Genomic DNA, 27,983 nt, shown 5'->3' with positions numbered 1-27,983 from the left:
TTGCTCCGATCTTAGCGTCTTCGGGTTGACGCTGACATGGGCTGTTCAACCTGTTGGGCCTCCTGCCGGAGCTCCTTGATGACTTGCTACAGCGTTTGTTAGCACACTCGTCGACTGCTACAAGAATGTAAGTACAAGGGAGCGGAACATACCGCCAGAGCCTCCGGATTCACACCGCGCTCAATCATCGAGATGCAAATAGACAAGGTGCGACGATCAAGATGGCAGTTCTAGGGTTGGGCATAGGTCAGCATGGTGAGGCCTCAGCGCGTCCAGGCTGAACAATAGACGTACGAGTATGGTGGAGATCTCGTGGAGGATATCCACGGCTTGCTGCGCGGCAGCGTGCTTGTCTGGCTCAGGCATGTTGGGCGGGTTTGATGTAGTTTTAGATGGAGAGTTGGGAGATGGGTGGGAAGTGGAGGTGTGATGGCCGATGTGGGGGAGACGCGACGCGATTTGGTGACTTTGTAATGCGCAAGATCAACTCTTTCTCTAAGCAGGGAGCGAGAAATATGCCAGAGATACAAAGAAGGCTCCTAAAATATTTCATCACTTTAATCGAGGGCTAATATGCTGTTTGCGTACAAAGAGTGGCAGTGTTGGCTATCATGTCTTAAAATAGTGTCTGGTGAATCTCTTGATAGAGGGTTCATGATTCAAAGAATCAGTCAGAATTTCTAGAAACTGGTTGAACAGCTCTATTATCGACTGAATTCAATAACAAACAGTCGAGTTTGTTCAGTCAAAGAACGAATAACTTGGTATACGCAACATTATATCCATAGCACATAACACATCATTACAACTTCAACACATCTAGGACTTCATCGCTTCCGCAAACAACTCCCTCATCCCCTTGAGCAGAGTCACCAACTCCCTCGACTCATTCACTCTGTCGAGCACCTTCTCCACCTTCTCCCTCTCGACCTTTGGCCGGCAGTGCTTGACATCATAGTCTCGCGAGCTAGTCACCAGCTCAAACCAAGCCTCTCTCTCCCAATCCTTCTCATCAATGTGCGTGTACACAAACTTGAGCCGGTCGTCGTGCCCTGCACCCTCGATCTTGAGGCACAGGTTGGTGATCCAAAAGTCGAGCTCGGGCACGTTGAAGCGGGACTGCGCCTGCTGCTGCTGCGCGTGGGCCCGCTGCGCCGCGAGGCGGGCATCGATCTCTGCCTGGGTCTGCGCAATCTCGGCCTTGAGGCTGTCGCGGGTCGCGAGGTGGTTGTCGCGCTGGGCGGCGAGGGAGTTGATGGCGGCCTCCATCTCGCGGGTCTCGGCTTCCTCCTTCTCAACGGTTTGCTGGTGTGTGGATGTCTTGACCTGAATAATTTCGATATCTCGCTTCTTCATGCGTTGGTCCTCTAGGAACAAGCAGTTAGCAAGTGACTGGAACCTCTACATAAAGTATCTCGTACCCTGAAGTTCAGCGACATTCATGCGGAACTGGTTGCGCTCCTCCAAGACTCGCTTGCGGCCCTGCTCGATAAAGGCGTCGAACCTGGCAGTGAACTTGGCCATGCGGTCGCGCAGGTCGTCGAAGCCAAAGTTGATGTTTGGCAGGGTGTCTGCGACCGAGGGGCCGACAGGCGCCATGCTCTGGCGGCTGAGGCTTGCGGAAAGCGAGGACTGAAAATCAGTAGCCATTTTGACTCGGTATATGCGCGGTGTAGTTGAATAATGTGATCAAGCTGCAGTTTCGCTTCACAACTCTGTGCCGTGGTGGATGCTTGTAATTGTGGTGGATGCGACAAGGACCCCTCGGAGTATATTTACACTTGGATGATGGCGTTGCTCGGCCGACCCAAAATGGCTGTGGCGCATGCAGTCCGCACCGCCACGTGGGGCCTGAAAGCTTCAATTCACGTCGCAACGCGCAAAGTAAAGCAACTCTCCTTGTCCAACTCTTGGATAACGCTCATTCGTCGTAGCCTGCATAGTTACCGCCTTTACACCGTCACCGCATTCACCCAGCTCGCTTAGGATGCCGGCCTAAGTCTCTCACTATTATCTGCTCATGCTCCCGCTCGAGACTCTCTTGCACCTGCGCTAGCTCATCTCGCGATGAAGAAAGGAATATCGGCCAAACTCTTATTACATTGGACATCGATACTAGGGCCAAATGGCTGAGGCCAGGCGACTCACGGACCTAATCCACGGTCACGTAGGACGTCTGACTTATATTTCTCCTGAGAATGCGACGTCTCAACTCGGTTCTCTTCATACCAGCCGTGTAACTTCTGAAGGTGAGTTTTTACCCTACTTTGCGCCTCATGCCATGCTGACCACATACTCTCAGCGCCGCACTTCAGAGTCATTGGATCTTCAGCGGAGCTATATCCGCCGTCGAAATCATCGGCTCCTGAAGTCTCGTCGAATCTCTGGCAGGAACGCCGAACCCAGAGACGATGGCTTCTCCAGTCGCATCCTGAGGCCTTCGTGGGCAACTCAGCCCTGCAGGAGCTCTTGGAAGAGAATATGAATCGCTATTCTAAAGTCGAAGGTGAAGCAGTCGACCGCCCTTTGCTTTCCATCGGCCAGATGACGAATGTCGCCGACAGTTCAAGAGTCAAGGGGGCCCTGATGCTAGCTGCGGTCACCGGCGAGTCTGGCGAACTTCTCAGGCTAGCACGTATTGACGAGTCGAAATGGCAATGGGACCATAACAAGGACACGGCCCTGCACTTGTCCGTTATCGACCCTGAAGACCCGGATGAAGAGGCAATCTGGGCCAGTGATGGTCTGCCAATCTCACAAGTCAAGTTTGCAACCAGCCTCACCCGATACGACGCTGTACGCTGGGTCATTGTGCAAAAGCAGACATCCACCACAATCCTTCAGCCAGAGTATCACAAAGTCCCGGTCGGCCAGCCACCCACCGCAGACCTCGATGCCCAGCAGCAACGATTATCGCGGATCGACCCAAATCCTATCGTGACGGTGTCTCATAAGAAGACCGGCAGCAATGCACAGGTGGATGTTGCTTTCAACCCCAACTCGAAAGGCCAGCATCCACAGATGGCCATCATTGATGAGTGCGGATACTGGAGTGTATGGGACGTTATCGGAAACAAGAACACGCGACTTGCACTGCAGAAATGCGGTCACATTTCAGAAGGTCTACTAAACGAGTTGCCCTCCACGACAGAGTCCTCGGCTGAGAAGCATGGCATCTTGTTTGTTGGTACCGCCAAGGTAGACAGCTTTTGGGAGGACGCAACACAAGGCGATGATGACGATGCCAACGGATTTGCCAGCCGGTCAAGCCATCTGCTGCTCTGGAACCGAGAGAAATATGAAGTGATTGACATGGCGTCAAACATGGTTCTCCCTCAGCTACCAATCTTGACTCCTTTGAAAGGAAAGCCTGATTCAATTCTTGATGTTCGCATCAGCCCAGTTAACCAGAACCACATTTTCGTATTGACGATGCAAAACTTGTTTTGGATCGACTTGTTCGCACCCAGCAGAGAAGAGGACGAGCCGTCAAAGCCCACTATCCTAGCCACTTCTCCCCATCTGCTCGACGGAGAAGGACTCAGGATAACCACGTGCCGAGCCTCGGAGGAGAATCAAGATTCCGCTATGGTATTTACCTTTTCTCCTACGCATAGACAGCTCCACACCTACTGGTTTGGACATTCAAAGGACAAAGACCTTCCACAATGGCATCGCCAGGTCTTGACTCTGCCTCATGAGAACACGGCTGCGCAGAGCGATATCCAGTCGCTCGAGATCCGCCCCGCCAAGCTCACGCGAAGCGGAGCATCTGCAACTGGAACTGGATTCGAGTACCTCAGTGCTGGTGTTCAGTTCTACCAGGGAACCATTCTCAATAAGGATCTCGGGGTGCGCTATTGCATCTGCGCTTCAGCCAAGGATCGTGATATGCAGATCGTACTGCCAACCGGTCGGATAAAACGGTCCAAGACGGCTCAAGCGAAGCGATGGAGGAAGAAGCGAAATCGATTCCTTCGACACATGGGTGAGGTGTTTGTGCTTCCTGACAGCCTAGCTGACACTGAGCTGGCGCAGCTCGTGCAACCTCATTCCCGCAGAAGCGAACTTGATTCCATAAACATGAGGGAATCTTCGGTTTTTGGACCAGTTCATCTGAAGCTTGACTTTCTCTGCCGAGCCCTCTTGGATAACCTGATGGCTGTTTCCACGAGCTCTCATGATATACCTCCTGCCTTGCTCTCAGCTATTCAGGAACACATCGCAGAGGGTACAGCTGAAGGGAGACTTTCACTCAGGACTTGGTAGGTTCTCTTTTCAGGTCCAAAGAAACGTAACTAACTCCCTTGCAGGAAAGAAATCGGCCAGGGCCTTGATCAGCTGCAGTTGGACAGCGACGACGGTATGGCGCAGATCAACATGTTGGACTTGTTCCTAGAAGATGACGGCCAGGCTGTCGTTACTCAACTTGGGAGACAAACTTCGAAAGAATGGGTCAGGGAATTAATCAGCCTGTCACATCTTAATCAGACCTACGTGGGCCTCTGGCTTGATCAGCTGGAGGGCAGGTTGCCAAATGAGGATGAGGAGACCAGGCGAGGTTGGATCGCAGACCTGGCCAAGGACATGTTCCTAGCTACGGCCGGTGTCATGGTCCAGGACACTCCTCTTCTGGGTTCTGGAAGTCGTGAGATTGACGAGGGGGGGTTCATTATACACAAATACGGTCAAGCTCGATACCTATCAAGGCATCGCAGTCGTCGGATCCCGGAATTCCTTCATCGCCCATCAGCACAACGCCAAACGAGACCAACGACGCAGCGATCCGACGACTACAGCTACTTGCGCCATCATTGCGGCTGGACAAGATGGCGTCTGCCAAGCAATCGAGCGTCCTGTCTTACTGGCCCACCGAGCGCGGTGTTGGTACAGAAGACTATGTTTCCAGCGTTGCTGCTGCAAGCGACAAGAAGTTTGACGATGCAAGACAGCGATTGCAGAGGATAGAGAGCAAACGCAAGGCCCATGCTGAAAAGTATAAACTACCAGCATTTATGAGACAGGGCGGAAGTTCCCAAAGGGCGACACAGAGCTCATCGCAGGTTCGCCCGCCAGCAGATGAGGGTACATCGCTCCCATCCCTACCAGCACAGCCGGTACAGATCATGTCGAGCCAGCAGCGGGCGCCTGAATCTTCACAGAGCCAAGGCCTCCTGGGACCTGCGTTTACCATGAGCCAGCCTGTGTCGGGTGTGTTTGGAGATAGGAAGAAGGTGAAGAAGGGCAAGAGGAAGAGTGGATTTAGATGAAGCGATATTGGATTTATACCCAGGAAAGAATTTGATAGGACATGGCCATATGAGATGTTTGATGTGAAGATGAATATATTGCTTGTATCTGGAATGTCAGGAATTTGCCACATTAGTGTTGTCGATGCCAAGTTTGCAGTGTCTTTGTTCATGATGAACGTAGGGCGCTTACATACGGCAGCCTGCTAAAACGTCATTTGAGGATTCCAGCTCCATATATACCTGACTTACAACCAACATCAACAACTCGACTCAACCTATCCATCATTTGCCTCCTGCAAAGCACATAAAAACAACACATTCAGAGTCACTTTTCACTATCAAGAGCAGCCGCCTCATAAAAATGTCTCACTGCCACGACGAGCACGTCGGCCACGGCGGTCACGACCATGACCATGAGCACGACCACTCGGACGACATCACTCCCGCCGTGCAGCACTCTCTGTACAGCCAGATCAACTTTGACCACATTGTGACGCTCAACGAGGCGCAGCGGGACGTTGGGCAGGCTGTCGTCAAGAAGACGTGGCAGGAGAGGCTCAGCGTGGAGCCTGAGCTGGCGAGCGATGTGGATGAGCAGCTCCTCATGACGGTGCCGTGAGTTTTTCACAATCACTATAACATTGATATATGTACTGATAAATGTCAGATTCACTTCTCAGATCAAGCTTCACTCTATTCTCATCCGCACTTCCCCCTCCGCCTCAGCCCCCAAGACCCTGCACCTCTTCATCAACCGCGACGACATCGACTTTGCCGCCGCCGAAGAGCTCGACCCCGTGCAGACCCTCGAGCTCTCCCAGACGGGCGAGCTCCAGGAAGTCCCCGTTCGCCGTGCGCTGTTCGGCAAGGTCCAGCGCCTGGTGCTCTTCTTCCCCGACAACTTTGGCGACGGAGACGAGGACGTCACGAGGGTCTCGTACATTGGCTTCAAGGGCGAGTGGACGCAGCTTGGACGGGCGCCGGCTAATATCATTTATGAGGCTGCGGCGCAGCCTGGGGATCACAAGATCAAGGGGACGAGTGTGAATCAGATGGGGAGTGGGATTGGGGGGAGGGGACCTGGAGCGTAGATGAAGCAGAGTCAATGGGATCAAGTGGAACATGAGAATTCTAGAAGAAGAATCAACTAAAATAAAGAGAAAATAAATATTTCATTAAAAGACACCATTTCATCTTGTCCTGACATCTATTCTCGCTCGTCTCATGGTGGTGTTGATCTCAGTCCCCTCTAGCCGGGAATTCTCCGGCTTTTGCAAAAGCTCCATCTCAACCTCCCAAAAACTTTCACCACCAACGTCCAACGATCAGACCAACCGCCAATTCCACCTCTGGACGGCCCAATTGATCTCCAGCCATGCCTCCCCGTCTACCGATCCGACTCGCCCTCCCCCGGCCCTGCGCCGCGGCGGCAACCCGTCCTCTCCTCCTCCCCCTCACGGCGACCCGCGGCGTCAAGAACGGATGGTCGACGGCTCCCCCTCGTAACAAGCACAAGCGCTTCAACCAGCCCTCGGCCGGTCTCCCCGCTCTCACCGCCGGTCCTGCTGCTGCCCTCAAGCGCCGCGAGAACACGACGCCTCTCCGCACTGGTGTTCTGGCTGTCAAGAAGGGCATGACGAGCGTCTTTGTCGGAAAGGTCCGCGTGCCATGCACTGTTCTGCAGCTCGACCAGGTGCAGGTCATCGCCAACAAGACCCGTGAGAAGAATGGTTACTGGGCTGTGCAGATTGGTTCTGGATCTCGAGACGGCCGCAACGTCACCAGCCCCATGCTGGGATACTACGAAGCCAAGGGCATCGCCCCCAAGGCCGACCTCGCCGAGTTCATGGTCCGCGACCAGTCTGGCCTGCTGCCCGTCGGCGTCCAGATCCTCCCCGACTGGTTCAAGAAGGGCCAGTACGTCGACATCAAGTCCCGCTCGAGGGGCATGGGCTTCGCCGGTGGTATGAAGCGCCACGGCTTCTCGGGTCAAGAGGCGTCGCACGGAAACTCCAAGAACCACCGCACCATCGGTACCACGGGTCCCTCGCAGGGCAGCGGTAGCAGAGTCCTTCCCGGAAAGAAGATGCCCGGCCGCATGGGCAACGAGTTCGTCACGGTGCAGAACCTCAAGGTCATGATGGTGGACAACGAGCTGGGCGTCGTGCTGGTCAGCGGGCCCATCGCCGGCCCCAAGGGCCGCGTCGTCCGGCTCCAGGACTCCAAGAAGCGCAAGGCGCCCCCGCAGCCGCATCGTGAGGCCGCTCTCGCGACTCTGCTAGAACGGAACCCGGATCATGCCGAGAAGCTCCAGGCCGCGAGGGAGAAGCACCTGGTGCTCAAGGAGCAGAGAGAGGCGGCGCAGCTCGAGGCCTAATGTCATGTATGATGATGGAATTTGTATGAAGGGGGACCTCATGGCGGCAAAAAGGAGGAGATCATAGCGGGCTTTTTGTATTATACACGCACACCATCTACCACTACTGTACAGATTCAACTACAACCGGAGTCCGAGGGTTATCATGTTTTTTCACATCCACGTCGTCTCTCTTCTTGTCGTTCCTCACTTGTACTCGACCTGCTTGCGGAAGCCTCTTGTAGGAGAATCCTCCTCCAACGCCGGCAATTCTTCCGCAGCACCACCCAACAACCCCTTGAAAGGATCACCGTTATCCAGCAGATCAAGCCTCGTGCCATCCTCCATGGTAAGACTCCACTCGGTGGTATTGAAGAAGCCCTTGCTGGTGGGCCTGTTGCTCGCGAAGCGCATGACACCGACGCCCTTTGTGCCGCGGACCGAGAACCAAATGTCGATACGGCCGTGCAGCTGGTTCATCTCGCCGTGGATCCAGGGGATCTGGTGCTTGAAGTAGACCTCGTCGCCCAGCAGGGCGCGGGCCTCGGGCGACGTGCGCAGGGCGTACAGCGTCGACGACACCACGGGCGACGACATCTTTTGGTAGTTGAAGATGGCGACGGAGCAGGTGGCCACGATGGCGATGAAGATGGGGAGCGTGCGGCGCCAGCGGAAGCTCACTTCGGTGATGTCTGCAGAGTGTACATGTCAGCTAGATGTCGCCTTGTCCGCATTGGCCTCGTCCGAGAGCGGGAAGAGTCGTCGTCGTACCTGGAAGCTCTCGATCTGCCCGTCTCGACATCAACGGCCCATCACCAGGCTTAGGCGCCCTCGTCATCCACCTCCTCTGCGCAGGCCTCAAAGCCGACGGCCTAGCCTCGAGGGCCGCGACGAGCCTACGCCGGACGAGCCGGGTAAGCACTATTTGCTGCGACATTGTTGGCTGTGGTTGTTTGGTGATGGAGGTTGTATATACATCAGGTGAGGGCGGGCTCGCATTTGGGGTTCGGGGAAAATTTACTGCCGGATGCCGATGGGATGGTGGGGGAGAGCCCGCCGTTGCGTCGCCTCGTGTGGCGTCATAAGGCTGAGCCTCAGCGACTCTGACCTCGTGAACCCCTGCGCATGTGACGACAGCTTTGTTACATCCACTACGTACCTTGACCATCATCGTCCTCTGTTCCTCTCTTTTTCATCTTGATGGAGAATTGACGTCTTTTCTGAAGTCGAAAAGACACCATCATGTCCAACTCGGGGGGCGCAACCGCCCGTCTGAGGCGCACATTCCACTATCCAGAGGAAGACTCCAACGACTCGCAGCCTGAAGCCCTCGACGAGCAAGGTAAACCAACCCCTCCCGCTACATTACGATAATAACTAACAGCATCGCCAGAGCAGGAAGACCTCATCGAACGTCTCGTAGAAGAAAATGCCGCCCGCAACGCCCAGTTCCGTCGTCTCCTCCTCGCTCTGCCTCTACTAGCCACCATACCATATCTCCCGGCCCTCATCAACCCCCGGACGGCGCTCCTCGCGCTTCTCAGCCTCACATCGCTCTTCTCGACGGCATACCTTCTACATCACCAGCCGCCCGCAACGTCGGGCATCGCCTTTCTCGACAAGTGGGCGCGTCCCAAGACCCCGCGTCCCACCCGTCCACCATCCTTGTCAACACGTGGCGAGTCATCGGGAATAGCAGATGATGAGGACGATGAAGACGATGAAGACGATGAAGTCGAGTACATCCCCAGGGGAAGACCTCGACAGAGGAGGAGTTCTTTCAGCTACGTCGAGAGAAAGTCCCCTCTCGAGATGTATCTGCCCTACCTGAACCTTGGCTTGGGTTTCATTTTGATTTTGATGGCCTGGGCCGTAGGCAGAGTAAAAAGTGAGGCTGTGTGGCCCGGAATGGGCTACCTGCCGCTTGTAGTGTATGGTGTAGTTTTGCTGGCAAAGATAGTCATGGGCGGCGTCGACCCTGAAAAGGAACTGTCGACGCTCAAGTATGAGTACAAGGGAGCTTGATAATTTGTCCTTTATACGGACCCTGGTCACAAGTTGGAATAGCTGCAGGAACTGATTAATAGCTGCGCGAGTTTGGCTACCCAGCAACACCTCACGCAACGCCTCTAATGATTCTATCAAATGCATTTCTTTCATGTTGCTCCCTTCTATCCTCTCTCGTCCTAATGTTTATCGTGTAGGCATGTCTCATTATGACCCATCTACTACATGTCTATCGAATCATTGAATCGCAAAATCCCATGGCTTTTCAAAACGCCATCGACACCCTTGGGTGGCCGCGGGAAAGGGTCCGTCATGGGGCTCGCGTCGGGGGAGTCTGAAGACTTGTCCATCACCAGCGCTAGTCCATGAGACTTGATGGCATCCACAAGCGCCGGCACCATGTCCTACTACAAGTTAGCCACCAGCTAGTTTCAAAGGGTACAAGTTTTCAACATACCAACAGTCGAGAATAACAGATCAAACCCATAAAGTTGTTGCTCTGTGCAATCCTCACAACCTCCTTGATAGATGCGCTTCGCCGACCACTGGTGAGGGCCGTGCCGTTGGCTCCCGTCGTTTCTTCCCGTCCCAGGTCGTTACACAGGAAGACGGGGAAATTTGGTTGTTTCCAGTTCAATGCTGTGCATAGTCGAGGGTTGTAGCTGCTGAACACGATAGACCGCACCACATCGGGAGCCTGAGCACGTTGTGCCCGGGCATGGTCAAACACGATGTTGAGAATCGAGTCCACAAACACGTTGACGTCCAACGCAGGGCCCATAGAGAAGGCCTTTTCCTCCTCTGGTGTCGGGTACAAGACCTGAAGGTTGATGTGCATACCAGGGTTCAGCAGTGCGAGTGCCTCCTGAAGTGTGATACCAGCCGTAGCAAGAATGTGGTAAACCTCCGCAATGCTTTCCGATGTCTTGCTCGCCAAGCTGGGTAGATCTGCACGGCTGTTGCTTCGCGCTGTCATAGACGTGAATTGCTCGAGGGTCAACCGGCAGACAGGAATATCAAGCCCGCCACATGCTATGGTCCATCGAGGCCAGAGGACTGGGACACCATCACTGGTGTACTGGACAAAGATTCTCACATAGTCGCCAGATAGGCTCGATCCTGTAACAATGGCGCTCGTTGGTTGATTGAATTGGCTCGTAGCTTTCCAATACGTCTCAAAGTCTGTGATCTCCAGGGGCTTTCCTTGGAACGGCTTGATGACCTGAACGTTGAAGCAGATCTGACCAATAGCACGAAGCCTAGGATCGAAAAGAGGCAGGCAGCACGTTGAAGTTCCCTGCAGGCCTTTGAAAATGCTGGATAGTGCAACCGTCTTCGCGATGACCTTAGCACCGTAGGTAGGGAAGACGTCTATGTCCAGACTGAAAGAATCCAGGTTGTCCACCTGGAAAGAAACAATGCGGGTATCTTCTTGAAAGGGTAGAATAATGTTCTTGGGAATGAGATCCGAGACCTTGGAGGAAATAGTAAGCCGAGCAGCAGGATACTTGCCGTCCTGGAAGAACATAAGAGGCTGTTCGTCCAGGTCTCCAAACGTGATTTGAACGACCGTCTTGGTATCAAGGAAGTTGTGGCCATATCTCCTGAGGGGAATAATCGGAGGAGGAAGTTCGAGTTCGGGGATCGCATCCGGGTCTAGGGACATAGGCAAGGGGGCGCTGCTTGTTTCCAGAGGACCCAAAGCAGGTTGCACCATGAAAGGACTTGCTCGCGGCCGCGTGTTGAAGGGTGTTAGGAGCTTCATACAGGCCAGATGCCCTTCCCAAGCAGCATAGTACATGGCTGGAAGGTCCTTTTCGTCCACAATGCTTGCGTCGACCCCAACCTTGAGCAATGCCTGAAGACAGTCGACATTTCCCTCGCTCGCTGAATGAACGAGGGGTGTCCATCCATAGAGCTTGTCAACTTGGTCCAAATCTGCGCCGAATCGCTTCAGGAGCAACAGAAGCTCTGATGTCTGGCCCGCCCTTGCTACTAGATGCTGGGGATACAGACCCTCGGCGTCCGGCAAGATCTTGGCACCGTGCTTCAGGAGAAGCTCAACAACCGCCACCGAGCCATGTTCGCATGCCAAATTCAGGGGGACGTGATCCGAGTCTCCGACAGGGTCTATACGTGCGGATCTAGCGAGGAGAAGTTCGATGCATTCGAGGTGGCCGTGAATAATGGAGTGGATCAAGGGAGTAAAGTTGTCGTGGTCCGTCAGGTCAATCGTGCTTTGATTTGCTACATAGTTGTCAGCCACGAAACCTACAAGATAGGGGCTAGTATTTAGCATACCGTCCAATAGAAACTTGAGCATCTCCAATCTTCCATGAAGACTGGCATAATGCAGGGGAACTCGCCCATAGACATCTGTCCTGTCCACAGCGACATTGACTGAGAGGCCCCATTCCAGCACATACTGCTTCCCATAGATAGCAGCCTGGTGCAGGCAATTCCGCTCATTGATGTCGTCGTACGAGTGGAGGTCGACAAGGCCTGTGTCGAGAAGAATTCGCAGAGACTCCTGGGGCGCTTCTGAAATGGCTGCCAAAAAGGTCCGCGTTATCCTCTCCATAAGCGAACTGTCGCCTTCATTGGTTTCATTAGCAGATCTCATCCTCGTGAGTAAGTCCCGGAGAGATTCGTGGTTCCCTGCGATGACAGTGTCCAAAAGCAGCGTGTCTGCATCCCCTTCGTCTGTGCCCACGAAGTGCTGCGAAGTCACAACATGGTTGGTCTGGAAATTGACCTGGATTCCATCTGACCAGGCTCCGAGCTCTTGCAAGCTCGTAGTGGCCTGGTCAGACAGCTCGCTTATGACGGTGGCATTGAAAAACGGTTGCACCTCTACGGCTCGCGAGAGGTAGAGCTCCTTGGTTTTGGATTTTGATGTCTTGTCCCACTTCTTGAGGATCTTGGAGAAGGCGGTGCCGTTGATTTCGACGAACTGTTGAAGCTTGTTCAGGTCGGTAGCAAACTGCTGGAAGCCCTCCTCGAGAGTAGTGAACTTTGCGGAACGGCGGGAGATGCCTTGCCGCGACTGCAGCACCTTTTTCTTGTCTAGGAGGGTCTTGAGGCGGATTTTGAGCTACAGCGCGTCAGATAAACGTGCCGAACGAGGCTGAAAGACGTGTCGACAAACCTCGGCTTCCTTCTGTAGGTAGAAGGCATTGACTTTGTCGAGTTCCCGTTCCTGCTCGTCGTTTAGCAACCACGGAGGGATGTTCATGGCGGAGACAAAGCACCGGGGAGGATCCTTACCAGCTGGAAGAAAAAGGTCGCCTTGTTGGCCTGGAGAGCGGCCTGGGAGTCGACGGGGGTAGCCGAGCGGAGGGCATCATTCTGGGAGGTGAGGGTCGGGGTTGCGGACAGCTTCTTGATGAGCTACATGGCACCGTGTTAGTGGCAGGCGTCCCAAGGGTCGTGGGGTCGCGTGCGGGCAGCGGGTGAAGAAACGTGCCCTTGGGCTGCAGAACGAATGGAGAAGCAAGGAGGTTTGCTTTTGGCAGCCCCCGTCACACTGCGTGATGCCTCCTGCTACAGGTGATCGCGATCTGCAGCTGGAACAAGCAGAGGATCGGAGAAGCTGAGCCGAGAAGGGCAGGTAAACAGGGTCAGGGCAAGGGTTACGGGCACGGATTCAGAGAAGGGGGGACAGACAATTGGGCTGGGGAATCGAGGACCAGAGAAACTTGGGACAGGGAGGTTGGACATGTCTGTGGAAGAAAAGTGGTATAGTGGACCAAGCACCGTGAAAGGGAGATGACAGCGGAGACGGGAGCCGGGGATGTCGGTAGCGGGAACGGGAACGGGGGGACCTGAACTGAACCAACGGGGGGCGGGAACGACATGGACATACCTTCTTCAGGGCTTTGTAGTTGACGAAGCTAGCCGCATACTCGGGCACCTCAAGCTGACGCTTCTGGATCTGCTTGCCGAACTTCCTGGGGGCGAGTGTGAGTTGTCTTGAACAGTTTGAGTCTCATCACGAGCGCCAAGTTGCCATTGTCCAGCAAGAACCGTGCAGTTTAGAGCAGGTCCTCGAAGGGGGGCGTTAGGCTTGGGCTGGTCCTGATGTAGGCAGCAACAGGGGGGGGCAGAGAGGGCTTACATGTTTCGGTTTGGACGCCCTCGAGCTGCCCTTGGCGTCCGAGAGGGAAGCTGATGAGGGGGCGAGTGAGTAAAAGCGACAGGAGTTGTCTACCAGGTCTTGCTTGGTAAGGGGGGATGAGACGACGGGATTTGCGGCTGGAATACGTGAGTCTCGGTGTCAGTTACAGCGTCTGTGTGGTAGGTATCTTGAGCGTCGTTTTTGCGTGAGTGCAACAGTGACGAGAGAGGCTGGAGCTGAAGGATAATAGGTAAGGTAGGTGACGAGGGGGGATGACTGGACAAGTCGAGGCAGGGTAAAGACTGGGTCTAGAGGAAGCCGAGTGAATGCCTTGGACATGGAAATGCAGTGTCAAGACAGGTCAGGCCGACATCAGCTCAGCCAGAGTTGAGAGGCCAGGTTGAAGGCCAGGTTGAAGGCCAGGCTGAAGGCCAGGCCAGGTGGAGAGTGGTATGGATGGTAGTGCAGTGTGAGTTGAAGCCCTGTGAGTCGCCGGATGCTCGACTACCGCCACTTCCCGTCGACGACACTGTTTAATTTTTTTCTCTCTCGACTTTGTCTGTCCCCTCAACTCTTGTCATGTAAAAGTGACACGATTAAACGCCTGGCGCCGCAGGGTCCTTTGATCCATCACCCGACCGCCCGACAAGGCGGCGTGCGAGGTCGACTCCCGTAGGGCACGTGGGGGGGTATTCCAGAGTCTTGAGTCGGGTGAATGTCTTGCGAGGGGTGAGAAGGGCGTGGGCGGCTGAAACTCGCCTCTTATGGGGTTGTTTGTCCGCGCGAGATGCAGATGCGGGTATGGATGGGTATGGGTAGGCATGGATACGGTGTGGTGTAATAGGATTGAGGTGTTGGGATTGGATAGAGTAGAGGAGATATTCGAGATGAGCACTCACCGAAGCCGAGGTAGGTAGGTACCTCAACTCTCAGGTACGGGCACCGCAAGCAGAGTCCAGGCAATAGTGAAGGTTCCTGGTTCCTTATTCCACCGTCGACCGAGTCCAAGTCCTTGTAGTTTGCGCGGCGGGTCTAGACCCCCGAATGAGCTTGTTCGTGGGGTGCGGGAGACGAGGTGAAGTCAAGTGAGGTGAGGCTTGTTGAGGTTGAAGTGAAGTGACGTGCGTGCATCCAAGACAAGACACAGACAGCACGACGTTGACAGCAAGGCAAGCCCAGGTAAACAAACACTGACAAAAAATGCAGCAAGGACAAAGAATCTTGCCAAAAAGAGGAAAAAGATGCGCGCTCCTTTACTGGTGTTGGGAGATTTTATTATGACAAAAGGTCGTGAGAGAGGGACTTGAGCCAAAAACCCGCCCCTCCGCCGTCCACGTCCACTTTGATGCTCAGTGGCTCTTGCAACGAGACGGTCAACCAAAGAGGCAGTCGGACCTTGAGCCCAGCACCTCTGAGGAAAGAAGCGGGGACAATTCAAGAGCCGTCGACTTTTTTTAGTCCCTTTTTTTTTCGTTCTTGTTGTTCTTTGTCGTATTCGACTGAGTCGATCTAGGCGGGAATCGGCTTGGATCTCGTTCTTTTGGCTGTTGTTTTTTCGTCCTCTTCACCTCGACATTTTTCATCTCATCTCTCGTTCGTTGTTCGTGCCTGCCCCCTCCGACTCCTGGTTCTCGTTCCGCCGGCGCCCGTGGTCCCACGGCGTCAACCAGCACGGCGGGGCTCGGAGGAGGCTCGTTGTCTCATCTGCTAGCAGCCTAACAGCTTGGGCACATCCTCCCGGCGGACCCGTCATAGCAGCTCATCCTCTGCCCACAAACCCTCTCCCCCCGTCGTCCTGGGAATAAGCATCCGCTAATCTCGACCCGTTCGCGCCAGCTTCTTGTGCGTGGCCGGCCGTTATCCGAATGTCCAATCGCCGTGCCGTATCCGACCCCGTGCTCGAGCGACAGGTGCTCCGTCTTGCACGGCCGGGGCACCGCCAACGTCGTCTGTTGCTGGCATGCACCGAGAGACTGCATTGTGATGGGGTCTGTCGGGACTTTCTCCGCGCGTCGGCGCTGTACTTTATCACGGTCAGCCCAATGATTAACGTAGCATGTGTCTCTAATGCGAGAAAGCTCACGAGGGACGTCATACCCAACAAGTTCAAGGGGCTCTAGACCCGTCTCCTTGGTCTCTGTCGCTGCCCATATCACACGCCAATTGCGCCCAATACGTGACTCTGCAGTTCATGCGCTTGCTCTGCCTCATTTCCAGGTCTCCGGGACATCCTTGGAACGTCACGCCAGCTTCTTCACTTGTCTGACTAGTCCTGTTGTCTTCTAATTCCTTCTCGGTTGCTCCATCTTCAGCCCCGTCACAATGACATCTTGCTTCCACGCGAGCTGAGGCCCTGCTTTGAATCTTGATCACTGACTAATAGAATCGACTCAATTCGGTCTCAGTGTTGACCTCGACATGGGATATCCAAGCAGGCGAGTTCCCGGGCTCGCAGGTTCGACTGTGCTCTCAACCATCACTCGACCCAGTCCAGACCATCCAGGATCTCACACCCTCCGGCCCTGCTCATGCAGTAAAGTCACGAGCCACATACAGTACGTAAGAGGAAAAAGAAATGCGGGTAGTGAATGAAGAGGCTACACTATGCTGCTGACCCAATACATTGAAACGGAGCTATACCCGGAAATAGACCACCCATGACAGCGAGGTTGCCGATATGGTATCAAACTCATCTACCTCAGCTTCTCTCATGACCTTCCCTTGTCACGCTTCATCCTCTAGCTTCCGCTCGGCTTCACTTTTGGCCGTCACGCTCATACGTTGCTTCAGCTCTAGTTCTTCTTCGCACTCGCATCTCCTTGTGAGTCGACCAGGTTGTCAGCCATGGCTTCTGCGGCAGCCTTCTTGAGTCGCTCATTGTCATCTGACTTCTCGTCCTTGGGCTTTTGATGTGTCTCCCGCTCATCCTCGCTATCCCCCAGGCTAAAAGGGTCGTTCTCGGCGATAGGGCTAGGCTCGACCGTCGACAGCGGCTGCCACTTGCTAGCCTTTGCGCTACCCGCGGGGGCGGCGTCCTTGGGCGGCACTCGCGGCGACGAGTCGTACATGTTGATCTCTTCCGTCTCCTCCTTGAAGCCAACACGTCTACCGGTGCTTGGCTTGGGCGAGGCCGAGGGTGGTGGTGGCTTATACATGCCCGTGTTGGCCATTGGGCGGTTGATCGGGGCTACATGCTGTTAGCTCTGGTTCCTGGCGTTTCGCATGGGCAACACTTACTTCCATCAGAGGAAAACTTCATGCCAGCAAAGTCGTCACTGAGAACCTGGGGGTCCGCGTCGTATCGCTCGTAGTCACCGCTCCGTCGGCTGGACTCACCAGGGCGACGGAAAGGTTGTCCCTGTCGCTGAGTCTGCTCCTCGCTCTCGTCAAAGTTCTCCTCGATCTTCTTCTTGATGTTGGTGATCCACCCATTGACCTTGGTCTGTGTCTCGAGGAACCCTTTTCGAAGGTTTTCACGGATTACTGGGAGGTCATCATCGATGAAGCTATGCTCCCGGTCGTCGTCCCATTCGTTTTGGCCCTGCCTAGGTCGGCCATCGTTATAACCTCGATTGGCGGTCCGAGACTCGTAAGCTCCGACGTTGTCGTAGTGCTCAGCAAGCTGTCGCGCATAAAGTTCATCCGCCTCCATTTGCGACATCTGGGCTCGGCCCTGCGGCCTTGGTGGTTGGGGAGGAGGGACATCATCCTCGGGCTCGTTCTTTGCAGCATCGGGGTCGGTCATCTCTGTATGTACGTCAGTTTGCGCCGCTCCTCCGTAGTATGGCACAACGTACCCAATAGGGCGTTAAAGGCGGGCTCGACGTTGCCGCCGCTAGCCCTCAAGACAGCCTTGATGATACCCTGATCAACAGTAGGGAATGCCTCCTTGAGTATCAGTTCGTTCTTTTGCGCTTCGGTCAACGGTCGTGGCGGCTTAGGGGGAGCAGCTTCGTTGGTTGGTGTCTGAGAGGTTGCGGTCGCGGCAGCGGTTGTCGGCTTTCCGTCGTCCCCGAGGACACCAGACTCCTGAACATCGTCGTCATCCAGATCGAGGGGTCGAGCAGTAGTAGGCGATTCGGGAACACTCTCGACCGTAGCCTTGTTCTTCATGACGAACGAGTGTCAGCCATTTGCTTCCAGGCGCAACTTTGCGAGCTTGGCTCTTAAAGGAGTAACATACCGAATCTGTCGGGGCAGACATCTTGACAGCGCGCTGAGATCGTAGATAGGGGATGTATCGACGTCAGTGAAGATAGAGATGAGGACCCTGAACTATAAAAATACGTCCGAGGGTAAAATAGCGGCGGGAAATTGGTCGATCTCGCTTCAAGTTGGCCTTGCTCGTGATAATATAAGGCAGATGAGGCGCGAGGGGTCGACTGAGCCACGACGGCTGATGACGTTGACCCAGAGTCAAGCTCTAGGCTGCCGTGATTCGCTACTCAGCCACTCGGTCTGATTGGGCGCCACTAGCTATTTTTATGGCGCCACAAAGTGTAGGGTAACTTTAGGTGTATCAAGCATCTCTCTTGCGACGCCGTTTCTACATGAAAGTGCTTCCATACATATTAATGCAGGTGTTTTTACGCAGAAAGTTGCACGTGGACAACTCTTATTTATCTGGGAGTAGTTATCAGTGCCACTGTGTCTTCTAAGTTGGAATCTGTGATCTCGGACAATGGGTGATTTGGATTTGGACTCAACTTTCATTCCAGCGCTTCACAAGCCAGCTGCTCTTCTTCCCATCGCCAAACACCGAGAAAGTTTGCTCTATGTCGTAGAGACACACCCAGTCACGATCGTTATTGGTCAGACGGGTTCTGGAAAGACGACACAGATCCCGCAGTTCCTAGAACAGGCAGGATGGTGTTCAGACGGGAAGGTCATTGGCATCACACAGGTAAGCAACTCTCGACGCGACGTGAAGTATCCCACTGACCAGTTCACAAGCCCCGCCGAGTCGCGGCAACCACAGTTGCAGTACGTGTGGCTGAAGAAGTTGGCTGTGAAGTTGGCAAGGAGGTCGGATACTCTATTCGATTCGAAGATGTCACTTCTGCCTCCACCAAGATCAAGTTTCTCACTGACGGCCTGCTCATCCGGGAGGCCCTCGTCGATCCTCTGTTGACACGATACTCCGTCATCATGGTAGACGAGGCACATGAAAGGTCTATCAGCACCGACATTCTTCTCGGTCTACTCAAAAAGATCCGACGAAAACGGCCGGACCTTCGCATCATCATCAGCAGTGCCACCCTGCAGGCCAAGGAGTTTCTAGATTTCTTCACGAGGAGCAGTGATGATCAACCCACCAAGGGAAATGGAGACGCGAAAAATGAGATCGGAGCCATCGTCAGCCTGGAAGGGAGGACATACCCGATAGACATACTCTATCTCGAGTCACCAGCGGAGAATTACCTGGAAAAGGCCATTGACGTTGTCTTCGACATACACACCCAAGAAGGTGAAGGAGACATTCTGGTCTTCCTCACAGGCCGCGAAGAAATCGATAATGCGATACAGGCAGTTAGTGAGCGGCTGGCTGATCTCAACCCAAAATATGGCACTCTGATGCCATTGCCGCTTTATGCTGGTCTCTCTACCGAACAGCAGATGTACATCTTCGACAAAACACCCGAGGGCACACGAAAGGTGGTATTCTCGACAAACATCGCAGAAGCATCAGTAACTATCGACGGTATCGTCTACGTGGTTGACAGCGGGTTTGTGAAGCTGAGAGCCTATGACCCGAGGACGGGAATAGAGTCACTCACCGCCACACCAGTCTCCAAGGCGGCGGCATCACAACGCGCTGGACGAGCTGGACGAACAAAGCCAGGGAAATGCTTTCGACTTTACACCGAGCAAAGTTACCAATCACTGCAGGAGGCCAACATCCCAGAGCTCCAGAGGTCAAATTTGGCCCCAGTCATTTTGCAGCTGAAGGCATTGGGGATAGACAACGTTGTTCGGTTCGACTTTTTATCACCCCCACCTTCCGAGCTGATGTCCAAGGCACTGGAGCTGCTCTATGCTCTAGGAGCACTTGACGAATACGCCAAACTCACCCGGCCTCTTGGCTCAAGGATGGCTGAGCTGGCGGTGGAACCCATGATGGCCAAGACCCTCCTGTCAGCGCAATCCTTTGGCTGCCTCAGCGAGATGCTGACCATTGCGGCCATGACCAGTCTTGGGGGCAGTGTGTGGTTTTCGCACGAGGGCGAGAGGAAGAAGATGGAAACGTCACGGAGAAAGTTTGCTGTTGATGAGGGAGACCATTTAACCCTCCTCAACGCGTACCAGGCCTTTGTCACCAAGGGAAGAAAGGAGGCCAAGTTTTGTCACGAGAATAACCTCAACTACAAGTCGATGAGTCGAGCGGTGAGTATCAGGGCACAGCTGAAACGATACCTGGAGAGGTTCAGCATCAATGTTGATGAGACGCTCGCTGGACAAGCATCGGTGGACAATATCAAAAAGGCAGAACAGATCCGACGCTGCCTCACATCAGGGTACTTTGCCCATGCGGCGAGGATGCAGCCCGACGGAACGTTTCGCAACGTTGAAGGAGGAACGGTGCTGCACGCGCATCCAAGCTCCCTCATGTTTAACCGTAAAGCGGATTGGGTCATTTTCCACGAGGCGATGGAGACGAGTGGCAAGATCTTCATCCGGGAAGTGACCAAGATCGAGAAAGGCTGGCTGCTAGAGTACGCGCCAGAGTTCTACAAGGTGACATCGGATAGGCGGGGGTAATGGGGAGCAGGATCAATATGAAAGGAGGCGGGAGGAAGCCATGTTCGGAGGTGAAACCGCCGGGTTTGGGGTTCAGCCAGATTGATTTCTGGTTTCAAGGTTTTATGAGCAGGGATAACATGTTGGTTGATGCAGGAGTGAGGCATTTGCGAGCTCCTCTTGTTTCTCGCGATCTAGGGTGAGATGGTGTGACTTGATATGGGGTTATAGAATGTAATAGAGAAAAAGCAGTTGGGTGGATTGGAAACCAGTCGGGCACGGTGGGACTCCGTACGGAGTAGAACACAGCTTTCTCACTGCTCACAACTCATCTCGGTGATATGTGAGAGCTTGTGTGACTTGCATTAGCTCGGCTGTGATCGTAGGTCAGGATAATATCAGAACCAATCTGTTTACGACCAACAAACAACTGGTGTGCTATGTAAGCGGCCCGGACATCTCGGGGGAAATGCAAGACAAGGCCCAAGACAGAGCCTCGCACCACGGGTGATCCAACCACGGCAAAGCAAGGTGACGATGGCCTCGTGCGGGAAGACGTAAGGGAGCATGCCTACGTAAGCCCGGCTGGTCTCCCCGGTGGATCATTGTTGTTGTTTTTTTCGCATCGTCGCAAGCTAAGTTGCGATACGGGGGCACCGATTCAAATTTCCAAGGCTCCATGTCATTGCTGCCGATCATCTCTGGTGTTCCTGTAATCTTGTCCCGTTGAGGCAGGCATTGCGCTCCTGATATGCATGGAGTATAAAAGGACACAAGCCAGCTCACTACTGCACAACTAGCAGTAGACAGCGCACGAGAGAGTAATAATGCCCCACGTTATGTAAGGTCCTGATGCATGAGCGCGGGAACAGGACAATTGTGTAACGCTGGCGACATGCGGCTTGATATGAGGAGTCGACGATCACGAGCAAGCCACTGGGTCACAGCACCAAGCATCCCCGGGGCGGCCAGGGCATTAAACCTGGACGACGGTGACAGTGTGTTAGATAGCGCAACCCACTGTATTTCGTTTCCGAATCTTTGCTTTCAGGGCTCAGGCCGGTGTCGACGGGGGATCATCATCATGTTCCAGGGGCAAGGACGTCTTCGGCCATTTCACGGCCGGCACTGTCGAAAGGTCGGTCTCGGATACTGTCGTCAATGGAGCTGGAGGGTCCCACTGCTCTGTCAGGGGACCGCGTACCTGCAGCAGAAAGCAGCCACTGGCGACTGGCGCAGCCGCCCCTGACGCCACTGCGGATAGGCGGGGAGTATTTCCCCTTTATTTACTTTCCAATTCTGGTGCTTTGCTTGTTTAAGCAAAACCATTCCATCGCTTCCGTTGGCCGGCGCCTCTTGGTCACCTCCACCGCAAAGCCGGGGCCCTTGATCTCGTGCCTTGCATGAAGCGCTCATAATCCATTGGATGCTCAGTGTCTCTGCCATGTGACTGGTCAGGGGTAGGAGGGCCTGGTTGTGCATCTTGGTTCGCCAGGTTATGCGAGACTGTGTTCTGCCGCCTGAGCAGAGCACACACACAAGAGCCGTGATGATTCTTGAACCGTTATCTTTGGCTGCCACTGGGTGCCGTCACCGGGCGCTAACGGGGTGGCGATGGACGATGGATACTCTTTGGGAAATTAAACGTCTTTTTGCTTCTTTAGTCGATGGCTTCAGGGACGCATAGGTCTGGGCGTGCGGAGGTACAGTAGGTACATTAATTATCTTCAAAGGTGAGGCTGGGAGACTGTCGTAGATGGTTGCGGTCAACGACTCCTACACGATTCAGCCTTTGTGCAAGCATCCTGGCTCTTCGCAGGGCTTCCATGACGAGATGCCCTCTCCCCCCTTCGCTCTTGACCAAGGCCATGCCACAAACCCCTTCCTGGATCCAGCAGGATGCCCCGAAAATGCTTCTCGAGGCCCACCTCAATCTCTCTTGGAGGAGCACTGGAAGGGGCCTGGAAATGACCGGGGGGCCCCAAACCACCAATGGTTTGATGGATCCAATCATGGGCCGGACGAGAACCCAACCTGGTGTCACTCTCGCTCCGTCTCGCTCCCCTGATTAGGGATCCATCCAGTGAGCGACGGCGAAGCTCACCGTCTGGGACGGGCGGGATCCATGGATCTGATCCATCCCCTGGTGCTGCGCTGGACAGGCCATCGAGGCATTAGCCTGCTGTAATCGATATTGTTAGAGGGTACATCGCGCTGCAGCATACGCGGACAGTGGGCGCTGGTCCCGGCAGCACGCCCGCTGCAAGCTTCCCTGGGGGAAGGCGCTGGGACAGTCAGTGCCTGCCAGGAGGAACGCTCCCACCTGGGCCTGGTCTCCCGCCTCGCTCCACCACCTCCATCCAACCTCCACTACCTCTCTTCTTCCTCTCCTCCTCTCCATCGTCGTTCTCTCTCTCGTTCTCCAACTGTCGACCGACCGAACGACGACAGGATCCTTCTGTTTCCTCCCTCACAGAAGCTGCCTGCCAGCGGGCTCGTCATTCTTTTAACCTTGCCTTAATACCGAGTCTTGATTTTCAAGCTCAAGTCCTTCTTTTCGTTTTGGTCTGCTCTTGGCTTCATTGTCCGGCGGCCTAGTCCTTCTTTACACAAGAACATTATAGCCCTTCACTCACAATCGCTCGCTGGCCTTTTGGCACTTTTGACAACCTCGTTTCGAACCTTGCGGTGTCCCATTTGCTTCTACGCTTCTCTCGATCCCTCGACGAAACGATTCAAGACCCCCGAGCGCCTTATCAACATTGGAGACTATTCAGCCGTCTGCCAACTTCGTCACCAACCGTAACTCTTAATGGTCAGGACAGTTGTGTTTGGATTTTAATTCGACAATTCTTAATATCTTTCTACGCCATCTCGATAAATTGTTGTGGAGGAAAACCGTCTTTATCGTTAACACCCTCCTTGTTTTGAAAGCCCTCTAGTTGCATGCGCCGTCACCACAACTACACACAGCATGGAGCTCACTCACTATGGAGGCTACCGCCTTCAACCCCGTATCAACCTTGGTCGAGAGGTCACCCCGGTCCCTCCCGACAGCACATATAAGCCTCCGACTGGCGTCTTTCATCGACTTTTCGCACGATCGTCGGAAGACAAGTGCAAGGAAACGCCCGACTCCAACACCTGCGAGAAGCCTGTTGGAGGAAATCTGACCGTGCCCATCGTCGTCGTTATTGTGTACGCCATCAACTATACCTTTTTGAGCAGTGCGGTTGGTGAACTTGAGGAATGAATTGCTGACTCTTGTTGTGTAGTGTTGTCCTCGTGCTTATTGCAGGTTTTCTGTTCTACCTTCATCGTAGAAATGTTAAGAGGTCTAGACTGGAGGATGCTCGAGATCCTCACAAGAGCCTGGATTTTGGACTGGGCGATCAAAAGAAGTCGGCCCGCAGAAGCATCTTCATGGGTGGAGGCGGCGAGAAAGGTCTCCATCACAAGCAGAGCCAGCTCTCGATGGACATGAACCTCTCATCGCCTTACCTTTTGCCTCCGGGCCTGCAGCAGTCGCGCGAGTCACTTCATTCTTTGGCCAGGTCTCTCGGTAATGATAGCCAAGACCCCTACCAGTATGTTGCGACCTACACGCATAGCGAGACCGGCTCCATGCGGTCCTTTAACCCCAAGGAATCATCCTCGCTGTATACTAAATCAAGCAGCAACCGTACATCTGTTGGAAAGGATCCCTCCCAGAGGATGCCTCCCTCGCGTATGAATTCTCTTCCCGAGACGCCCATCTCAGCCACGGATTCCAAGGTTGATCCCTTTGCCACGCCCAAACTTCCTGAGCCGACTCATCAGGCAAACTCCCCCGTCGAATCCGAGAAGGCGAAGGCCCATACCGCTTCCATCGTCCCAGAGATCGGCGTCATCTCTGACTTTGATGAGAAGCATGACAGCTCCCTGGTTCAACAACCACCAGTCGCCAGGACCAAGAGCCCCGAGTTTGAGCTTCCCTCGTTTGCTCAGACAACAAACACTGCCCAGCCCGCCAGCAACGCCTTTACTCTGCCTGCCAACAAGGATAATGAGCCAACTGGTCTTGGACTGGACTTTGGATTCCCTAAGCCTACCTCCCCAACTGTCGATGATGCTCCTCGCTCTGCTCCCCTTCCCAGCCAAGACCGACACAGCGACGGCTCTAACTACCAGGCCTACCAGCCTGTGGTTGACATTGCTGACTACTATGGAGATGACGACGACGAAAGCCGTGGCCGCGCCATGCAGCGCAAATCATTCTTGCCCGACCAGTCTCAGCCGCAGGGTCTGGGAGTTCCTCAGCAGGATAACAAGCGATTGTCTGTTGGATTCCGCCCTCTGCCCCCGGATGAGATCACTGAATCTGAGGATCCTGAGTACCGTGCCAACCGTATTCGATCCTTCTACAAGGAGTACTTTGAGGATACCAAGGAGGCGCCACCACCCATGCCTCCTATGCCCCCCATGCAGCGAGGCAACGGCGGCCCCATGCAACGAGGCAATGGCCAGTACTACGACGACTACAACAACCAAGGCAACCTTGGTGAGGCGGCAGCCTACTTCGACCCCGAGACCAATGCCTTTGTCATGCCCTATGCCGAGCCTGTCACTCGTCGTGCTATGACTCCTCCACCCGCCGGCCGCTTCCGTGGCGGACCCGGCCCCCGCGGTCCTCGTGGTCCCCACGGTCCTCACGGCTCTATCGGCGGCATGAGTGCCCAGAGCGGACCTCGAGGACGATCTCGTGCCGGCTCTGCTCTCGGCCCTCGACCCGACTCATCTGCCTCAGCGAGATTCCGCCAACCACCCAAGAAGAGGCTTCCTCCTCCTGCTCCTCTCCCCACGCTCCCAACCCCTTCCAAGCTGACGGATGACAACTTTGCTATCATCAACGCGGCCGACTTTGCACCCCCTGATCGTATCCGAGACAACGTCGCCGGCCGTTCCCAGAGCCCATTCGGCGAGAGGCGACCCTACTCGCCAACAGTGCCCGCAGCCGTGCCCCTAGTGACTGCCTTCGACGAGCTCACCGCTCTGCCGAGCCCGTAAGTTAACACTGTGATGTAAGATGATTGGATGCTAATTTGTCACAGTCACTTGCTCCGCAAGTCAAGCACATTCACGGGTCTGGACTTTGCTCCTCCCAAGAAGTTCAAGGACGCAGACACGATGAGCGACGCGGGCAGCATCAGGAGTAACAGGAGTGGTATCTCTCAAGCACAGCTCGGTGCCATCCGTGCTGGAGCTGGACGTGTGAGCCGACTCCCTGGCGACACGGTCTTCACGCAGACGTCTATGCAAGACGCACTCAAGCCTTCATGGACCCTTCGGCCTTGATGAAAGGCAACAAGCAGCGCAACCTGTCTGTCTGATGTTTCGGACAGTTTTTTAAGCGTTGGTTTTGCGGCATTCATTGCATTACTCACAGCGTGCGCCGGTTCTTGACAAATTCTTTGCACTTTCTTCGCTTCACGGGCGCATTTCAGGGTCATGACGACTTGCGATTTCCATCTTTCACATTCTTGGGCAACATGCAGGGCTTGCATATAGACGGTTTTGGAAAACCACACGACAAACTAGATGACGACTACTGGCCTGGACAACGTCTAGCCATTGTATATAGGTCAATTGGATGTGGTGCTATCATATTGAGCATCACCATCTCGTTTTTACCATGGACACTGAACCAGATTGATGCTACTGACTGACGTACGATCGATTTGATGACTGCCGTGGGGTGATTGGAGCGAATAAGTTACACGGGCTGGTATCCATGGTCCGAGTTTGGGCTTGCCCTGTTCTCAAATGGGCAGTTGGTATTTAGAACCAACAACTCGTATAGTCGGCATTCCCGTGCCTGAGAATGGAATTTCTATTCCAGAAGGACACGGGAAACCTGTTGGTGACACGAAGTGGCGAACGAACGAGATGCAACTGGCGGGATGGATATGCAGCATTCAGCAGCGCCAACTCGATGTTTGAAGGATCAACAAAGGCAGCGTCAAATCGAGGCACTGTTCCTGGGGCGATACGACTTGATGAGCAACGACACGCGATCAGATTCCTATTTTTAGGGGCCCTCCGCCTCCAAGGGTGGCTCTGGGTGGCTCGCGGCTAGCGTGGGATGGGCTGTACCGGGGATAGACGATGAGTGGAGATTGGGCCGGAGCTGGGTTGAAGGCTTGAGATATCTAAGATGGCGGGAGATACGGCAGCATGGGCTTGTTTGGATTTAATAGAGATGAATATGATATCAAGATCAGAGGGGCGGGTGAGAGTTATCACAGCTGCCAAGTCGGTGCTTGATTGGATTAATAGAATGACCTGTTAAGGTGTAGGGGTCCAGTTGGTGGCGGTGATGATTTTGGGGAGCGAGATTATGGCTGACGGGGTCTCGTTTAAGCCTTCCATTTGCTTTTGGAACCAGGTTGGCAGGTGGAACAAGAAGACTTCAAATTGTCTTGTCTTGCCTGAGCCATGTTTTAGACTCATTCCTCTCTGTCGCGTTCCAAAGATCTAGATTTCTGCGGCCGCCGAGGTGTTGGTGGACATTGTTGTCGATTTCGGTGGTGACCGGGGACAGCAGGCGTGACTCCGAGATTAGATGGTTCTTCTGTCTGCATCCTCTGGCCGGAAAAAGATATTATTTAATATGTGCGATTCCAATTCTGTGAATGTGATTCTTGAGGAGCCGTTGTAGTTGTCGGACCATGACATTCCAGTGCAGCAATGGTAAATTGGAAGGGGACTCTTGGGCGGACAAGCCGGCACTGATTGAATGCCAGTTGGGAAATTATCCGCCCTCATCATGATGACGTCTCATGGAGATCAAGATGGTGGTGAAACGGCGCCGTGCTAGGGTTTTTTCACAGATGGCTTTTTCACATTGTCACAAGCTTTTGCAAAATATTTTACTCTTGCATGATTGGGAAGGAATTATCACCACAAAAGTGTTTAGCCTAGTCAGTGTGGGAAATTGATGTCTCCATGGGACTATTGACGTGTACATATATATTAGCTGTAAGGGAGGGAGGGGAATCCCATGCTGTGTGTAAATTGCGAGGCAGCCTCGGTGGCTGGTGAGAGCAATCCTCTCGTGTGCTGGTATTCATTCTCCGTCGAGGCATTCGATAGTCGAACCCTCGAGTAGTACGTCGACAATGACAATCCAACAAAGAGAAATGGATGTTGCATTTCCCTGTCAGCTGCCCTCTCGTCGAATCGTGCCGAGGGTGGGTATAGACCACAGCCTCGCTGGGCCCTCGTATCGATTCGGGGGCTACACGGCGCTAGAGTAGAAGGCCCCCCGGGGGGTGTGGCCGTGGTCCAGAACCGGACAGAGGCCGCCGCAGCATGTGGTCCATCAACCCCTGCAGCAAGTTTGATCGAGATAGAAAGGGATTGGTACTTGCTACACGGTGGTGGATGAGGTGAGAATCAAAGTACCTCGACCAGTCAGTCTTCTCGTACCTGAAGCACGGAAAGGTACCCGAACGGCCGACGACGATTTGCTGCT

General features: G+C 54.2%; 10 protein-coding genes across 10 annotated transcripts; 5 read left to right on the top strand and 5 right to left on the bottom strand.

The window, feature by feature from the left end:
- Positions 1-11: 11 nt before the first annotated feature.
- MRS44_000285 (uncharacterized protein) lies at positions 12-366 on the bottom strand (the record flags this gene model as incomplete). Its single annotated transcript, XM_046276885.2, has 3 exons — positions 12-86; positions 153-230; positions 295-366. The coding sequence occupies 3 exons, from the start codon at positions 364-366 to the stop codon at positions 12-14; spliced, it is 225 nt and encodes a 74-aa protein (XP_046129588.1).
- Positions 367-819: 453 nt separating this feature from the next.
- Positions 820-1,650, bottom strand: MRS44_000284 (uncharacterized protein; the record flags this gene model as incomplete). The annotated part of the gene is made up of 2 exons (XM_046276886.2): positions 820-1,367; positions 1,422-1,650. 2 exons carry the CDS (start codon positions 1,648-1,650, stop codon positions 820-822), a joined length of 777 nt encoding a protein of 258 aa, XP_046129589.2.
- Positions 1,651-1,812: 162 nt separating this feature from the next.
- On the top strand, positions 1,813-6,343 carry MRS44_000283 (uncharacterized protein; the record flags this gene model as incomplete). The annotated part of the gene is made up of 7 exons (XM_065623974.1): positions 1,813-1,884; positions 2,120-2,249; positions 2,303-4,265; positions 4,314-4,667; positions 4,754-5,211; positions 5,576-5,867; positions 5,920-6,343. The coding sequence occupies 7 exons, from the start codon at positions 1,813-1,815 to the stop codon at positions 6,341-6,343; spliced, it is 3,693 nt and encodes a 1,230-aa protein (XP_065479708.1).
- A 284-nt stretch (positions 6,344-6,627) lies between these two features.
- Positions 6,628-7,629, top strand: MRS44_000282 (mitochondrial 54S ribosomal protein uL3m; the record flags this gene model as incomplete). Its single annotated transcript, XM_046276887.2, has 1 exon — positions 6,628-7,629. One exon carries the CDS (start codon positions 6,628-6,630, stop codon positions 7,627-7,629), a length of 1,002 nt encoding a protein of 333 aa, XP_046129592.1.
- Positions 7,630-7,815: 186 nt separating this feature from the next.
- On the bottom strand, positions 7,816-8,804 carry MRS44_000281 (uncharacterized protein; the record flags this gene model as incomplete). The annotated part of the gene is made up of 3 exons (XM_046274017.2): positions 7,816-8,300; positions 8,380-8,727; positions 8,768-8,804. 3 exons carry the CDS (start codon positions 8,802-8,804, stop codon positions 7,816-7,818), a joined length of 870 nt encoding a protein of 289 aa, XP_046129593.2.
- A 46-nt stretch (positions 8,805-8,850) lies between these two features.
- On the top strand, positions 8,851-9,633 carry MRS44_000280 (uncharacterized protein; the record flags this gene model as incomplete). Its single annotated transcript, XM_065623973.1, has 2 exons — positions 8,851-8,950; positions 8,993-9,633. 2 exons carry the CDS (start codon positions 8,851-8,853, stop codon positions 9,631-9,633), a joined length of 741 nt encoding a protein of 246 aa, XP_065479707.1.
- A 203-nt stretch (positions 9,634-9,836) lies between these two features.
- MRS44_000279 (uncharacterized protein) lies at positions 9,837-13,627 on the bottom strand (the record flags this gene model as incomplete). Its single annotated transcript, XM_065623971.1, has 7 exons — positions 9,837-10,019; positions 10,073-11,862; positions 11,917-12,709; positions 12,764-12,814; positions 12,883-13,005; positions 13,481-13,565; positions 13,611-13,627. 7 exons carry the CDS (start codon positions 13,625-13,627, stop codon positions 9,837-9,839), a joined length of 3,042 nt encoding a protein of 1,013 aa, XP_065479706.1.
- Positions 13,628-16,524: 2,897 nt separating this feature from the next.
- On the bottom strand, positions 16,525-17,845 carry MRS44_000278 (uncharacterized protein; the record flags this gene model as incomplete). The annotated part of the gene is made up of 3 exons (XM_046278756.1): positions 16,525-16,919; positions 16,970-17,479; positions 17,530-17,845. The coding sequence occupies 3 exons, from the start codon at positions 17,843-17,845 to the stop codon at positions 16,525-16,527; spliced, it is 1,221 nt and encodes a 406-aa protein (XP_046129596.1).
- Positions 17,846-18,413: 568 nt separating this feature from the next.
- MRS44_000277 (uncharacterized protein) lies at positions 18,414-20,491 on the top strand (the record flags this gene model as incomplete). Its single annotated transcript, XM_046273103.2, has 2 exons — positions 18,414-18,635; positions 18,686-20,491. The coding sequence occupies 2 exons, from the start codon at positions 18,414-18,416 to the stop codon at positions 20,489-20,491; spliced, it is 2,028 nt and encodes a 675-aa protein (XP_046129597.1).
- Positions 20,492-23,444: 2,953 nt separating this feature from the next.
- Positions 23,445-25,804, top strand: MRS44_000276 (uncharacterized protein; the record flags this gene model as incomplete). Its single annotated transcript, XM_046274018.2, has 3 exons — positions 23,445-23,668; positions 23,746-25,512; positions 25,561-25,804. 3 exons carry the CDS (start codon positions 23,445-23,447, stop codon positions 25,802-25,804), a joined length of 2,235 nt encoding a protein of 744 aa, XP_046129598.2.
- Between the last annotated feature and the right edge of the window lie 2,179 nt (positions 25,805-27,983).

Source organism: Fusarium solani (assembly GCF_023522795.1).
Source record: "Fusarium solani strain SB1 chromosome Unknown bctg00000000, whole genome shotgun sequence".
Lineage (NCBI taxonomy): Eukaryota > Fungi > Ascomycota > Sordariomycetes > Hypocreales > Nectriaceae > Fusarium > Fusarium solani.
Note: the sequence above shows the minus strand (reverse complement) of the source record. Positions and strands in the feature narration are given on the sequence as shown.